At 52.5% G+C, this 14001-nt stretch overlaps 1 protein-coding gene across 2 annotated transcripts in view; it reads left to right on the top strand.

Moving 5' to 3' along the window:
* Positions 1–14001, top strand: part of LOC135548133 (CD276 antigen-like) — an 85452-nt gene that overhangs the window by 26104 nt on the left and 45347 nt on the right. For both annotated transcript variants that reach the window (XM_064977425.1, XM_064977433.1), the window contains 2 exons: positions 454–804; positions 4222–4518. In XM_064977425.1, coding sequence (XP_064833497.1) covers positions 454–804; positions 4222–4518 — 648 coding nt within the window. The remainder of the gene's footprint in view (positions 1–453; positions 805–4221; positions 4519–14001) is intronic.

Raw genomic sequence — 14001 nt, 5'->3', positions numbered from 1 at the left:
CTCTTGGCTGCAGAGAGGACAGGGGAGGACAGGGGAGGGGAGGAGAGAAGAGGAGAGGAGAGAAGAGAAGAGGAGAGAACAGAAGAAGAGAGAAGAGGAGAGAACAGAAGCATCCAGTCTAGACAGTCTGGAGATCAGATGCCTTAAGGAGGGTTTCCGCTTTAAAACAATACAAATCACACTCAACATTGAGCAACTTAGCCCAGTGTTCTGTTGAGGGAGACACAACACTGGAGAGAGATGGAGAGTGTTCTTTCTCACCAGACAGGCCACTATCTAGATTATTAACTCACCACTGTCTCCAAGTGGATATTTAGGAGCTACATCTTTATTGCAGTTCATTCATCCCCCTAAAGCTTATTTAGACATCTCTCTCCACTACATGGCTAAACACATAGGTCTATGTTTGCTGTTGTTGACATACTCGCTCTCTCTCCTCTCTCTCCTATCTAGCTGTCCTGGAAGTGTATGTCCCAGAGCTGCCAGTGGTGGCGCTGTATGGCATGGACACCACCCTCAACTGTTCCTTCAGCCACGCCTCTCCCTTCAACCTGTCTGACCTCAGTGTCTTCTGGCAGCTGACGGACACCAAGCGCAGTGTGCACAGCTACTGGGCTAGCCAGGACCAGCTGGCAGACCAGGTAGAGCACTACGCCAACCGCACCAGCCTGTACCCCTCTCAGCTGGGCGAGGGCAACGCTTCGCTCCTCTTGAGAGGGGTCCGGGTGGCCGATGAGGGTAGCTACACCTGCTTCGTCAGGGTGAAGGACTACGGAAGTGCAGCCCTACTGCTCCAGGTAGCAGGTGAGTCTGTTCATTTATTATCTTTATTTAACAAGGTAAGTCATTGAGAACACATTCTTTTTTAAGTTTTACAATAACGACCTCAGACTGGTAAAGCCGGACCAATGCTTGGCCTATAGCTCCCACATCTTTCTCGATACATCTTTCCTCGAATCCTGTCTCAAAACATATTGGAGAAGAAGGTCAGAGGATGAGGACCGTGGATCGTCTCTTCCAATACGGTTGAAAAGGAGGTGAGGAGAAGGAGACACCTCAAGGGCTTCACATACAGGAAGTAGAGTCCCCTCTTTAACCTTTTACTGCAGTGGGATAAATCAGGGTCACGCAGAGTGTTTCTTGGTAAGTCTTAAACAAATCTACTTTGAAACAAAAGTATACACCTCTCACACATGGTTATCGGCAGCAACAACAAAAAAAGAAGACACTTGTACCATGTCAGATATAGAGTTGAAATGTATTCCATTTTTAGTTTGCATCCCAATATTACACTTTATTTAAACTCAGTAAAAAAGAAACGTCCTCTCACTGTCAACTGTGTTTATTTTCAGCAAACTTAACATGTGTAAATATTTGTATAAACATAACAAGATTCAACAACTGAGTCACAAACTGAACAAATTCCACAGACATGTGACAAACAGAAATTGAATAATGTGTCCCTGAACAAAGGGGGGTCAAAATCAAAAGTTACAGTCAGTATCTGGTGTGGCCACCAGCTGCATTAAGTACTGCAGTGCATCTCCTCCTCATGGACTGCACCAGATTTGCCAGTTCTTGCTGTGAGATGTCACCTCACTCTTCCACCAAGGCACCTGCAAGTTCCCGAACATTTCTGGGGGGGGAATATGGCCCTAGCCCTCACCCTCCGATCCAACATGTCCCAGACGTGCTCAATGGAATTGGCCATGGCCATGGCAGAACACTGACATTCCTGTCTTGCAGGAAATCACACACAGAATGAGCAGTATGGCTGGTGGCATTGTCATGCTGGAGGGTCATGTCAGGATGAGCCTGCAGGAGGGTACCACATGAGGGAGGAGGATGTCTTCCCTGTAACGCACAGCGTTGAAATTGCTTGCAATGACAACAAGCTCAGTCCAAGGATGCTGTGACACAACGCCCCAGACCGTGACGGACCCTCCACCTCCAAATCGATCCTGCTCCAGAGTACAGGCCTCGTTGTAACTCTCATTCCTTTGAAGATAAACGCAAATCCGACCATCACCCATGGTGAGACAACACCGTGACTCATCAGTGAAGACACTTTTTGCCAGTCCTGTCTGGTCCAGCGATGGTGGGTTTGTGCCCATAGGTGACGTTGTTGCCCTTGATGTCTGGTGAGAACCTGCCTTACAACAGGCCTACAAGCCCTCAGTCTAGCCCCTCTCAGCCTATTGCGGACAGTCTGGGCACTGATGGAGGCATTATGTGTTCCTGGTGTAACTCGGGCAGTTGTTGTTGCCATCCTGTGCCTGTCCCGCAGGTGTGATGTTTGGAAGTACCTATCCTATGCAGGTGTTGTTACACGTGGTTTGCCACTGCGAGGACGACCAGCTGTCCGTCCTGTCTCCCTGTAGCACTGTTTAGGCGTCTTACAGTACGGACATTGCAATATACTGCCCTGGCTACATCTGCAGTCCTCATGCCTCCTTGCAGCATGCCTAAGGCCCGTTCACGCAGATGAGCAGGGACCCTTGGCATCTTTCTTTTGGTGTTTGTCAGAGTCAGTAGAAAGTCCTCTTTAGTGTCCTAAGTTTTCATAACTGTGACCTTAATTGCCTACCGTCTGTAAGCTGTTAGTGTCTTAACGACTGTTCCACCGGTACATGTCCATAAATTGTTTATGGTTCATTGACCAAGCATTGGAAACAGTGTCTAAACCCTTTACAATGAAGATCTGTGAAGTCAGGGGATGAAAAGGGGACTTTTGTTTTTTTTCTGAGTTTACGTCACAGAAGACTGAATTATAACAAAACCGTTTGACATAGAAACACCGGATTTTCGTTTTAATATTTTAATTTTTTATTCATGTTTATCAATTATTAAATGATTCAATAATTCCATGCATGAGGCCACTAGAGGGCAATTTGATCACACATCACAGGCCCTTCTTTGGTAATCATGCGAGACCTTTAGGATCGATGCCTAACACAACTCAGAAATTGGTCATGAAACACTTAGTTCCATCAGGGATGTACGATAACATGATTGGTCGATACTTCCTGATTGTGGTCCTCTGGTTGTGGTCAATCACTGGCTTTGATTTTAGTTCCTGCCAAGATTGATTGTTACTAACAGCTCGGTGATGAAGGTGGTTGTTCCATCAGAGGACCATCATCTCAACTGATTGCACTTTTATTTATAATTATTCTTCATGGCTTCACACACAGTGTTGGTGAACTCCTCCCTCCCTCACAACTAATTTCCAAGTTTTGTTGTTAAATTGGTCCTTTCCTCTAAGGATGTATTTGCATTCAGCAGTGTTAACGTTCAACAGGTTTCCTTTTGGCTGGCTAGTCTGGGTAGAGAAAAGATAAACAATGACACAGTAGCTCAAACAGTGACAAATTGTCCCCTATTCATGCATTCGATTCGTAGATGTATTATTTTTAGCTGGCATTTACAACATCATAGAGCTCCCTTCCCACAGTGCTCTGAGAAAATGATGGGTCTCTGTGGAAATCTGCCTGTCAGTCAAATGGATAGCCAGGGAGGTTAGTGGCAGGCTGACATTCCGTCTTAGTGCTGAGAGAGAGAGAGCGAGAGAGTCCACTTTTCAAAAGGCAACTCGCATGAAGTTATTTAATCTCCTTCTTCTCCCTCCCTGTCCTCCCCATTGTTTGCTGTGTTATGATTGGCTCAGGGAATACAGCCTCTTCTCTCTGCCCGCCACCTCTCTGGTTGTGTTTTAGCTCAGGGGATTGGAGAGCCGTGAATTCATTCCAGGCTGAGGATTCACCCCCCTCACCTCCTCACCGCACGCCCCCTCCTGCCAAACCCCTGAACAGAGCACAGCAGTCCCAGATTCTCGGAGCCGTGCCTATTTCCCCCAGGCCCGCCATCCGGGCCGGGCCAGGCTGTGGTGGTTGCGTTGTATTGTGAGGCGGCTTGGCTCAGAGCCGTGGCTCTCTTCAGGGAGGAGATGAAGGAGGACAGAAGGGAGCACCAGGATATGCTGCAAATGATGTCTCTGGGATCTTAAGCTCGATGTTATGCTAAGCTCCCTAAATGTAATTAACAATTTAATGGGAATCATGTCAAACAGTTCCCTGGGTGTCCCTCACTGGTGATAATCTGGCTAAAACTCTGTATGTCTCTGCCCCCCCCCCCCCTCCAGCCCCCTACTCCAAGCTTCTGGCGACTTGGCTTAAAACTTTGTGTGTGTCTGTTCTTGTCCCCTCTTCTATCCCCCCTCAGCCCCCTACTCCAAGCCTCTGGTGACCCTGGAGCCAGACTCCAACCTGCGGCCGGGTGACGAGGTGGCGCTGACCTGCGTGGCGTACGGTGGCTACCCTGAGGCTGACGTACTGTGGCAGGACGGGGGCGGGCACAACCTGACAGACAACGTCACCACCTCCCTGGTGGCCAATGAGGAGGGGCTGTTCAGCATGCTCAGTGTCCTGACTGTCACCCTGGAGCCCAATAGCACTTACAGCTGCAGACTGACCAACCCATTATTGGGCGAGGACGGCCACGCCTCCGTCACCATCACAGGTGTGTGTGTGTGTGTGTGTGTTAGTGTGTCTATGCGTATCTGTGTGTCCCATTGCTGTCCTTCTTCCCCTAACAAAGGCCCGAGCCTACTTTCTGGAAAGTTGACAAGCTAACATTCAGAGACTTCCCACAGTGTTTTAATGTTGCCAGTTCAGGATAATCTTGTTTTCAGTCACACAGGAGCACAGCTGCCTATTAAAGTCTTGTATGCATTTGTAAATCAATCCGTCAGTCAAATGTTATGCCTTGAATTTTCAGCTCGCTGTTCAGAGCGCCACAGAACTGAAGGGAAATAATGAAATGTTCAATTATGCTCCAATAAGCCTAACCATCAGTTTCCACACATCGTTAAATCACATCAGTGGGTAATTATTTCCCAGATGATTCCTATGAAACAAAAATAACTACTCATCTGACATTTGGTAATGCTAGAAGGTGATAAAGGATATACAATAATATTAGAGCTAAATGGAAGTAATAATAATGGTGGTGCAGCAGCTGTACAGCCTACAGAGCAGACTCCCAGCTCTAGCCTGTCTCTCAGCTGAAGCTACAGTCAATGTCTGCCAACCAGGAAGTGGGTCAATATGTTTACATTGCTCTTTTGGGGTGAGTGGTGTATTCTCTTCCTGGACTGTGTGAGTGGTGGCTTTGTGTGGTGGACCTGGAATCTTCTCTGTCCCATCCCCAGTCCCTGTCCCCCTGTCCCCAGGCTGCCTTACTGGTGTACGTAATGTTTAGCGTTTGGAGTGTTTAGTGTGTGTCTGACCAGCCAAGGCTGGCTCTCTAATGGGAGCAGTGCTGTGTGAAATGGCTCATAAATAAGAAGAGGTGGCCGGAACCTGCTCTGTGGGCTGGAGCAGAGCTGGGGAGGGGGAGGTCACCCTACGCCCAGGTCAGGGAGTGTGTGTGTCGTGTGTGTTTGTCTGTGTGCTGTGTGTGTCAGGTCAGTAAGTGCCGCTCCACTGGGCTGGGAAATGACTGCTGTTCCCGTGCTGCTGGGGCCGACAGGGCCCTGAGCCTGATGGCCTATTCCACAGCTCCACATTCTACAGTCATGACAAGGCCTCCGGGGTATTACAATGTAGCTAAATCCACAGTAGGAAGAGACATGACATGAAGAAGTCAACAAGTCAACAACAAACAAGTCAACAACTATGGCCGTTAAGACCATAGTATGATTACTGTTTACATGTTGCAATAGACTTTATAAAAATGGAACTACTGGAGACGGTTGCATCTTGTAGTTTTAGTAAAGGACATAGATATGTTCTCTCTGTTGAGAGAGGACGTAAGGCTGACTAGGTGCCTGTCTAAGGCATTCTAGACGTTGCCTCAGGCGGTGAACTGGTTCAGATCATAGAGTTATTTCAGTGGTCCAGATCTGTAGAGGTGATGGGGAAGATAGAGGTGAATCCTGACAGAGCAGAGGAGGAAATGGACATAGGAGCGATGATCTGAAGCAGTATGAAAGGACTGAGAACGAGGTATGGTTGTGATCTTCGTCAGTCGGTGTGTCAAGGAAGAGTTCCTCTCAGACTGAGCAGTTGTTCCTCATCCAACCTGAAACCCAGCAGAGCACCTGTTCTGTTAGACTAGTGGAAAGCCTTTGTTCTCCACAGAGAGGCAGTTTGTGTCGAGCGCAGAAACCTGCTGATAACAAAAAGTGATCTGTTCAGCTCAGTGGAAAGGAAGGAATTACCCACGCTCTGAAGTTGTCCTAGAGAAAAACCAGGCAAGGCTACGGAGAATAACACAGCCAACCTATGAAAGGGAATAGACCAGCCAAGAAGAAAGAGAGACCGAGGGATGAGAGAGAAAATGAGAGATCGAAAGAGAGAAAGGATGGAACAAACCCAGAGACAAAGCTGCAAAGCTTTTGATTAAAGCCATGGAGTGGCCAGGATCTGAGCGCTCTGGGGCTAGTTGGAGAATATTAATTTATCTCACTCTAACCAGCACAGCTTGATGATGGCCTAACTTGTTAGTAAACAAGTGGCAGATTTATTTTTGGTGTGCCGGGATACAAGGGGCTTGTTTGATATGAAAATGTATTTGCATTTGTTTACAACAGCTGCTGTATGCTTAACAACTTCTGTAATTAATTTTGACCTAGCAGAACTCTTCTGGAGTGTGTGCTGAGCAGAGTTTATATAGTAAATATACTGGATAATCACAGCACTGCACCCACCGCACACCAGACTGAGGCAGGCTGAGAATCCTATTATAGGGAGGGGTGAAATCTCCTTAAGATTCCAAATGGACTATTCCCTACCCAATAGGAGAGAGAGAGAGAGAAAGAGAGAGAGGGGAGGGAGGGAGAACAAGCACATGAAAATTTCACACTTTCCTCAATCTCTGATTGAAAAATTACAATAGTAATACAACTCTCCCCTGGGAAAATAAATAGATTGACAAGGTTAATTTGGAGACAATGAACCTCTAACTGTACGGAACAGTGTGTGGGGTGCGTGTGGAGCCATGTGTTGAGACGGTATGGGTTAAGAAGTTATGCTTGTGAACCACGCCATCATCATTAGCACCACTGTCAATAGTAATACCTCCCCCAGGACACAACACCTGCCTGGCTAAATACTGCATACACAATACTGCCATTTGCAACTGAACTATCTCGGTGCAGGTTAGAAGAGGTCATGTCCCGCTTGAGCCCTGACTGACCGTATCATGTGTTGATTCAACAGCTGTTGGGAGAGAGACCACAATGTGTGTTGGTAGTAGGATATTGATGGATGTAGCAGCAGGATACAGTAGGATCCAACTTGGAACAGACACAAAGAGATGCCTGGCATCCAGCGTCCATGGACGAGACAAGAGGCAGCAGCTGCAGCAGTCCTTGTATGAACCCAGGCAGGCTGGCAGGCTGCCTCCCTCCTCAGCCTCCTCTCTCCCTCCTCAGCCTCCTCTCTCCCTCCTCAGCCTCCTCTCTGCCTCCCTCCTCAGCCTCCTCTCTCCCTCCTCAGCCTCCTCTCTCCCTCCTCAGCCTCCTCTCTGCCTCCCTCCTCAGCCTCCTCTCTGCCTCCCCTCCCTCATCTCCCTCCTCAGCCTCCTCTCTGCCTCCCCTCCCTCATCTCCCTCCTCAGCCTCCTCTCTGCCTCCTTCCCCTTCCTCTCTCTCATCTCCCTCCTCAGCCTCCTCTCCCTCCTCTGCCTCCCCTGCCTCCTCTGCCTCCCCTCCCTCATCTCCCTCCTCAGCCTCCTCTCTGCCTCCCCTCCCTCATCTCCCTCCTCAGCCTCCTCTCTGCCTCCTTCCCCTTCCTCTCCCTCATCTCCCTCCTCAGCCTCCTCTCCCTCCTCTGCCTCCCCTGCCTCCTCAGCCTCCCCTCCCTCATCTCCCTCCTCAGCCTTCTCTCTGCCTCCTCAGCCTCCCCTCCCTCACCTCCCTCCCCAGCCTCCTCTCTGCCTCCTCAGACTCCCCTCCCTCATCTCCCTCCTCAGCCTCCTCTCTGCCTCCTCAGCCTCCCCTCCCTCACCTCCCTCCTCAGCCTCCTCTCTGCCTCCTCAGCCTCCTCTCCCTCATCTCCCTCCCCAGCCTCCTCTCTGCCTCCTCAGCCTCCCCTCCCTCATCTCCCTCCTCAGCCTCCTCTCTGCCTCCTCAGCCTCCCCTCCCTCATCTCCCTCCTCAGCCTCCTCTCTGCCTCCTCAGCCTCCCCTCCCTCATCTCCCTCCTCAGCCTCCTCTCTGCCTCCTCAGCCTCCTCTCTGCCTCCTCTCCCTCATCTCCCTCCTCAGCCTCCTCTCTCCCTCCTCAGCCTCCCCTCCCTCATCTCCCTCCTCAGCCTCCTCTCTGCCTCCTCAGCCTCCTCTCCCTCATCTCCCTCCTCAGCCTCCTCTCTCCCTCCTCAGCCTCCTCTCCCTCCTCAGCCTCCTCTCTGCCTCTTCAGCCTCCCCTCCCTCATCTCCCTCCTCAGCCTCCTCTGCCTCCTCAGCCTCCTCTCTGCCTCCTCTCCCTCATCTCCCTCCTCAGCCTCCTCTCTGCCTCCTCAGCCTCCTCTCTGCCTCCTCTCCCTCATCTCCCTCCTCAGCCTCCTCTCTCCCTCCTCAGCCTCCCCTCCCTCATCTCCCTCCTCAGCCTCCTCTCTGCCTCCTCAGCCTCCTCTCCCTCATCTCCCTCCTCAGCCTCCTCTCTCCCTCCTCAGCCTCCTCTCTGCCTCCTCTCCCTCATCTCCCTCCTCAGCCTCCTCTCTCCCTCCTCAGCCTCCTCTCTGCCTCCTCTCCCTCATCTCCCTCCTCAGCCTCCTCTCTCCCTCCTCAGCCTCCTCTCCCTCCTCAGCCTCCTCTCTGCCTCCTCAGCCTCCCCTCCCTCATCTCCCTCCTCAGCCTCCTCTCTGCCTCCTCAGCCTCCTCTCCCTCATCTCCCTCCTCAGCCTCCTCTCTCCCTCCTCAGCCTCCTCTCTGCCTCCTCTCCCTCATCTCCCTCCTCAGCCTCCTCTCTCCCTCCTCAGCCTCCTCTCTGCCTCCTCTCCCTCATCTCCCTCCTCAGCCTCCTCTCTCCCTCCTCAGCCTCCTCTCCCTCCTCAGCCTCCTCTCTGCCTCCTCAGCCTCCTCTCCCTCATCTCCCTCCTCAGCCTCCTCTCTGCCTCCTCAGCCTCCTCTCCCTCATCTCCCTCCTCAGCCTTCTCTCTGCCTCCTCAGCCTCCCCTCCCTCACCTCCCTCCCCAGCCTCCTCTCTGCCTCCTCAGACTCCCCTCCCTCATCTCCCTCCTCAGCCTCCTCTCTGCCTCCTCAGCCTCCCCTCCCTCACCTCCCTCCTCAGCCTCCTCTCTGCCTCCTCAGCCTCCTCTCCCTCATCTCCCTCCCCAGCCTCCTCTCTGCCTCCTCAGCCTCCCCTCCCTCATCTCCCTCCTCAGCCTCCTCTCTGCCTCCTCAGCCTCCCCTCCCTCATCTCCCTCCTCAGCCTCCTCTCTGCCTCCTCAGCCTCCCCTCCCTCATCTCCCTCCTCAGCCTCCTCTGCCTCCTCAGCCTCCTCTCTGCCTCCTCTCCCTCATCTCCCTCCTCAGCCTCCACTCTGCCTCCTCAGCCTCCTCTCTGCCTCCTCTCCCTCATCTCCCTCCTCAGCCTCCTCTCTCCCTCCTCAGCCTCCCCTCCCTCATCTCCCTCCTCAGCCTCCTCTCTGCCTCCTCAGCCTCCTCTCCCTCATCTCCCTCCTCAGCCTCCTCTCTCCCTCCTCAGCCTCCTCTCTGCCTCCTCTCTGCCTCCTCTCCCTCATCTCCCTCCTCAGCCTCCTCTCTCCCTCCTCAGCCTCCTCTCCCTCCTCAGCCTCCTCTCTGCCTCCTTCCCCTTCCTCTCCCTCATCTCCCTCCTCAGCCTCCTCTCCCTCCTCTGCCTCCCCTGCCTCCTCAGCCTCCCCTCCCTCATCTCCCTCCTCAGCCTTCTCTCTGCCTCCTCAGCCTCCCCTCCCTCACCTCCCTCCCCAGCCTCCTCTCTGCCTCCTCAGACTCCCCTCCCTCATCTCCCTCCTCAGCCTCCTCTCTGCCTCCTCAGCCTCCCCTCCCTCACCTCCCTCCTCAGCCTCCTCTCTGCCTCCTCAGCCTCCTCTCCCTCATCTCCCTCCCCCCAGCCTCCTCTCTGCCTCCTCAGCCTCCCTCCCTCATCTCCCTCCTCAGCCTCCTCTGCCTCCTCAGCCTCCCTCCCTCATCTCCCTCCTCAGCCTCCTCTCTGCCTCCTCAGCCTCCCCTCCCTCATCTCCCTCCTCAGCCTCCTCTCTGCCTCCTCAGCCTCCTCTCTGCCTCCTCTCCCTCATCTCCCTCCTCAGCCTCCTCTCTCCCTCCTCAGCCTCCCCTCCCTCATCTCCCTCCTCAGCCTCCTCTCTGCCTCCTCAGCCTCCTCTCCCTCATCTCCCTCCTCAGCCTCCTCTCTCCCTCCTCAGCCTCCTCTCCCTCCTCAGCCTCCTCTCTGCCTCCTCAGCCTCCCCTCCCTCATCTCCCTCCTCAGCCTCCTCTCTGCCTCCTCAGCCTCCTCTCTGCCTCCTCTCCCTCATCTCCCTCCTCAGCCTCCTCTCTGCCTCCTCAGCCTCCTCTCTGCCTCCTCTCCCTCATCTCCCTCCTCAGCCTCCTCTCTCCCTCCTCAGCCTCCCCTCCCTCATCTCCCTCCTCAGCCTCCTCTCTGCCTCCTCAGCCTCCTCTCCCTCATCTCCCTCCTCAGCTTCCTCTCTCCCTCCTCAGCCTCCTCTCTGCCTCCTCTCCCTCATCTCCCTCCTCAGCCTCCTCTCTCCCTCCTCAGCCTCCTCTCTGCCTCCTCTCCCTCATCTCCCTCCTCAGCCTCCTCTCTCCCTCCTCAGCCTCCTCTCCCTCCTCAGCCTCCTCTCTGCCTCCTCAGCCTCCTCTCCCTCATCTCCCTCCTCAGCCTCCTCTCTCCCTCCTCAGCCTCCTCTCCCTCCACTGCCTCCCCAGCCTGCTCGGCTATACTACCATCCTCCTGGCTGAAAGCAGCAGAGGCAGTTTGAGCAGCTCAGTCTAAGACAGACTAAATCCCACCTCTGCTCCCCCTCCCTGCCCACCCTTTCTGCCACTTTGCTATCCTCAAAAAATAATAATGCCCTTTGAGCTTTATGGACATGCTGTCTGACTAATATCATTTTTAGCGCCGCTGGCAGAACGCAGAGCTTTAGATATGTATCCCTACTGTGGGAGCTGAGAGATGGCAGTATGGCTGTGGTGGCGGTGGGGGGTTTAGGCCTGTCACTGCCCAAGTCCTCTGTCTCTGCTCAGCGGATGAGAGCACCATTGTCTCTCCGCAGCTCCCAGCAGCAGGATAAGATCGAGATAGAGAGGGGAGGAGAGAGGGGGAGTGAGGTTTGGGCTGATGACAGAGAGGGAGATGGAGACGAGAGCAGAGAGTGTTTGCTAAGCTCTGAGACGTGGCACCAGGGCCTGACAGGCAGGCAGGGAGATGGAGTCACTGACAGGGAGGGAGGGACAAACACTCTCACTTGACTTTTTCCCCTTACTAGCTCTGACTTTGCTGATAGCTACTTTATTGAGAAGAAACTGACTTACTATGACTGAGATATGTGGTTATCCCACCTAGCTATCTCAAGATGAATGCACTTACTCCAAGTTGCTCTGCATAGGAACGTCTGCTAAATGACTCAAATGTAAATGTAATGTAAATGGGTGAAGGGAGGGAGACAGAGGGAGAGAGGGAGATCGCCCAAGCTGTGCTGCTGAGCTCGTCCAATCTGCTTTGCTCTGCTCTCCAGAGGATTGGCCAGCTCCATCAACTTCATGGGAGGCCTCATCCCCTGCTCCGAAAGAACCAACTCTCCACCAGAATTACAGTGCAATACTCTCTCTCTCTTGCTCTCCATGTTTCTCCCTCTCTCTCAGCCTCTCTCTCTCTATCGCTCCCTCCCCCACTGTTTCTCTCTCTCACAGCCTCTCCCTCTCTCTCAGCCTCTCTCTCTCTCTATCGCTCCCTCCCCCATTGTTTCTCTGTCACAGCCTCTCCCTCTCTCTCAGCCTCTCTCTCTCTCTCTCTCTCTCTCTCTATCACTCCCTCCCCCACTGTTTCTCTCTCTCACAGCCTCTCCCTCTCTCTCAGCCTCTCCCTCTCTCTCTATCGCTCCCTCCCCCACTGTTTCTCTCTCTCTCAGCCTCTCCCTCTCTCTCTATCGCTCCCTCCCCCACTGTTTCTCTCTCTCACAGCCTCTCCCTCTCTCTCATCCTCTCTCTCTCTCTCTCTCTATCGCTCCCTCCCCCACTGTTTCGCTCGCTCTCGCTCTCCATGTTTCTCTCTCACAGCCTCTCCCTCTCTCTCAGCCTCTCTCTCTCTCTCTCTCACTGTTTCTCTCTCCATGTTTCTCTCTCTCACAGCCTCTCCCTCTCTCTCAGCCTCTCTCTCTCTCACTGTTTCTCTCTCCATGTTTCTCTCTCTCACAGCCTCTCCCTCTCTCTCAGCCTCTCTCTCTCTCTCACTGTTTCTCTCTCCATGTTTCTCTCTCTCACAGCCTCTCCCTCTCTCTCAGTCTCTCTCTCTCTCTCTCTCTCTCTCACTGTTTCTCTCTCCATGTTTCTCTCTCTCACAGCCTCTCCCTCTCTCTCAGCCTCTCTCTCTCTCTCTCTCCCTGTTTCTCTCTCTCACGTTTTCTCTCTCCCCCTGTTTTTATCTCTTCCTCTTTCTCAAACACACACTTTTACACCTCGCTCCCTTTCACACTCACATCCACGCCTCAGTAGCTCCATGCACACTCCAACATTACTCTTAATAGGCAGAAGAGACAGTGTCACACAGGTGCTAATGGGCAGTCCTAGCACAGCCTTTCCATTTGCAGCAGACAGCATAAAGCTTTGCTGTGTTTTTCCTTCATTACATTTGTGCTAGCCTCTTCCCTTTTTCCCTGACTGTGTTATTACCTGTTCTGGGTGCTTGTTCCTGACATATGTTGCCGTCTAAATTGGTACCTGCCAGTGCCCTGCTTGCCAAGCTTACGCAAGCCTAAAAAAAACAAGTAAGCAAACGAAAGCAAGCTAAAAACAAAACACTGTATTACACCTTGTTCTCGACTCAACTTTTTTACAGGGCTAATTTAAATGAAATTAACGAAGCCTTTGGAAAAGGAGGAAAACAGCAGTTTGAATGAATCCGTTGTCAGCAGAGCAGCGAGGGGAGCAGCCTTTCCATCTCTCTCAGCCTCTCTCTCTCTCTTTCTCTCTCCCTCCCTCCCTTAATATACACTATCTTATCACGACCCCCTAGCACAACAACAACCAGATGGAGTAATGGGGGGAGCAGTCTAAAACAAATGCAGGTAGGCCAATGGCAGTCTTTGTAAGGACATTATTTCCTCTCAGGATTATGAACAAGGGCCACTTGCTCCTGTCACTGCCATGTTGAGTTGTTAAGTTGTTTGAATGTTTTCCTCCCTCCCTTGCCTTCAACATGGGGACGTTTTATCCCTGTATTATGGCTTCACAGTATTATTTGGCATGCTCTCAGTCTTGTCGTTTGCAGCTCTGAGGGATTGTTGGGTTGAATGAGGGATTAGGGCCGGGCCAGTTCCTGCTCACTGCATTGCTCTTGTAGCATCTCAACAATCACAGAGATAAAATGAGCTCCCTCTCATTGTGTTGGAGATTTATGTGTTCCTGTTCCTGTTCACTGTTGTCGTCTTCACTCTCTCCTTTTGGCATAAAAGGTCTTTGCGATGGCTGAATGTCAAAATGTATTTTATGTCTGCAGTTGAAAATACAATGTTGGAGCGTTGCGGCCTGACTACCTCTGCTGTGAGTGGCTGTCTGGTAGTCTATGTGCGTGTGGGGGCTTGGGCCTGCTGTGTGGTCCCCCTCACCACAGGGGAGCCATCACCAGTACATGACTCTATAAGTGTCCACGGCCCCAGTCCCAGGCCACCATGGCATGACATTGGGCACGTCCTCCTCTCCTCTCCTCTCCTCTCCTCTCCTCTCCTCTCCTCTCCTCTCCTCTCCACACTGTGGAGTACTGTGACATCTTTATGCCTGCCCAGA

Source organism: Oncorhynchus masou, chromosome 1 (assembly GCF_036934945.1).
Source record: "Oncorhynchus masou masou isolate Uvic2021 chromosome 1, UVic_Omas_1.1, whole genome shotgun sequence".
In the NCBI taxonomy this organism is placed as follows: Eukaryota; Metazoa; Chordata; class Actinopteri; order Salmoniformes; family Salmonidae; genus Oncorhynchus; species Oncorhynchus masou.
Note: the sequence above shows the minus strand (reverse complement) of the source record. Positions and strands in the feature narration are given on the sequence as shown.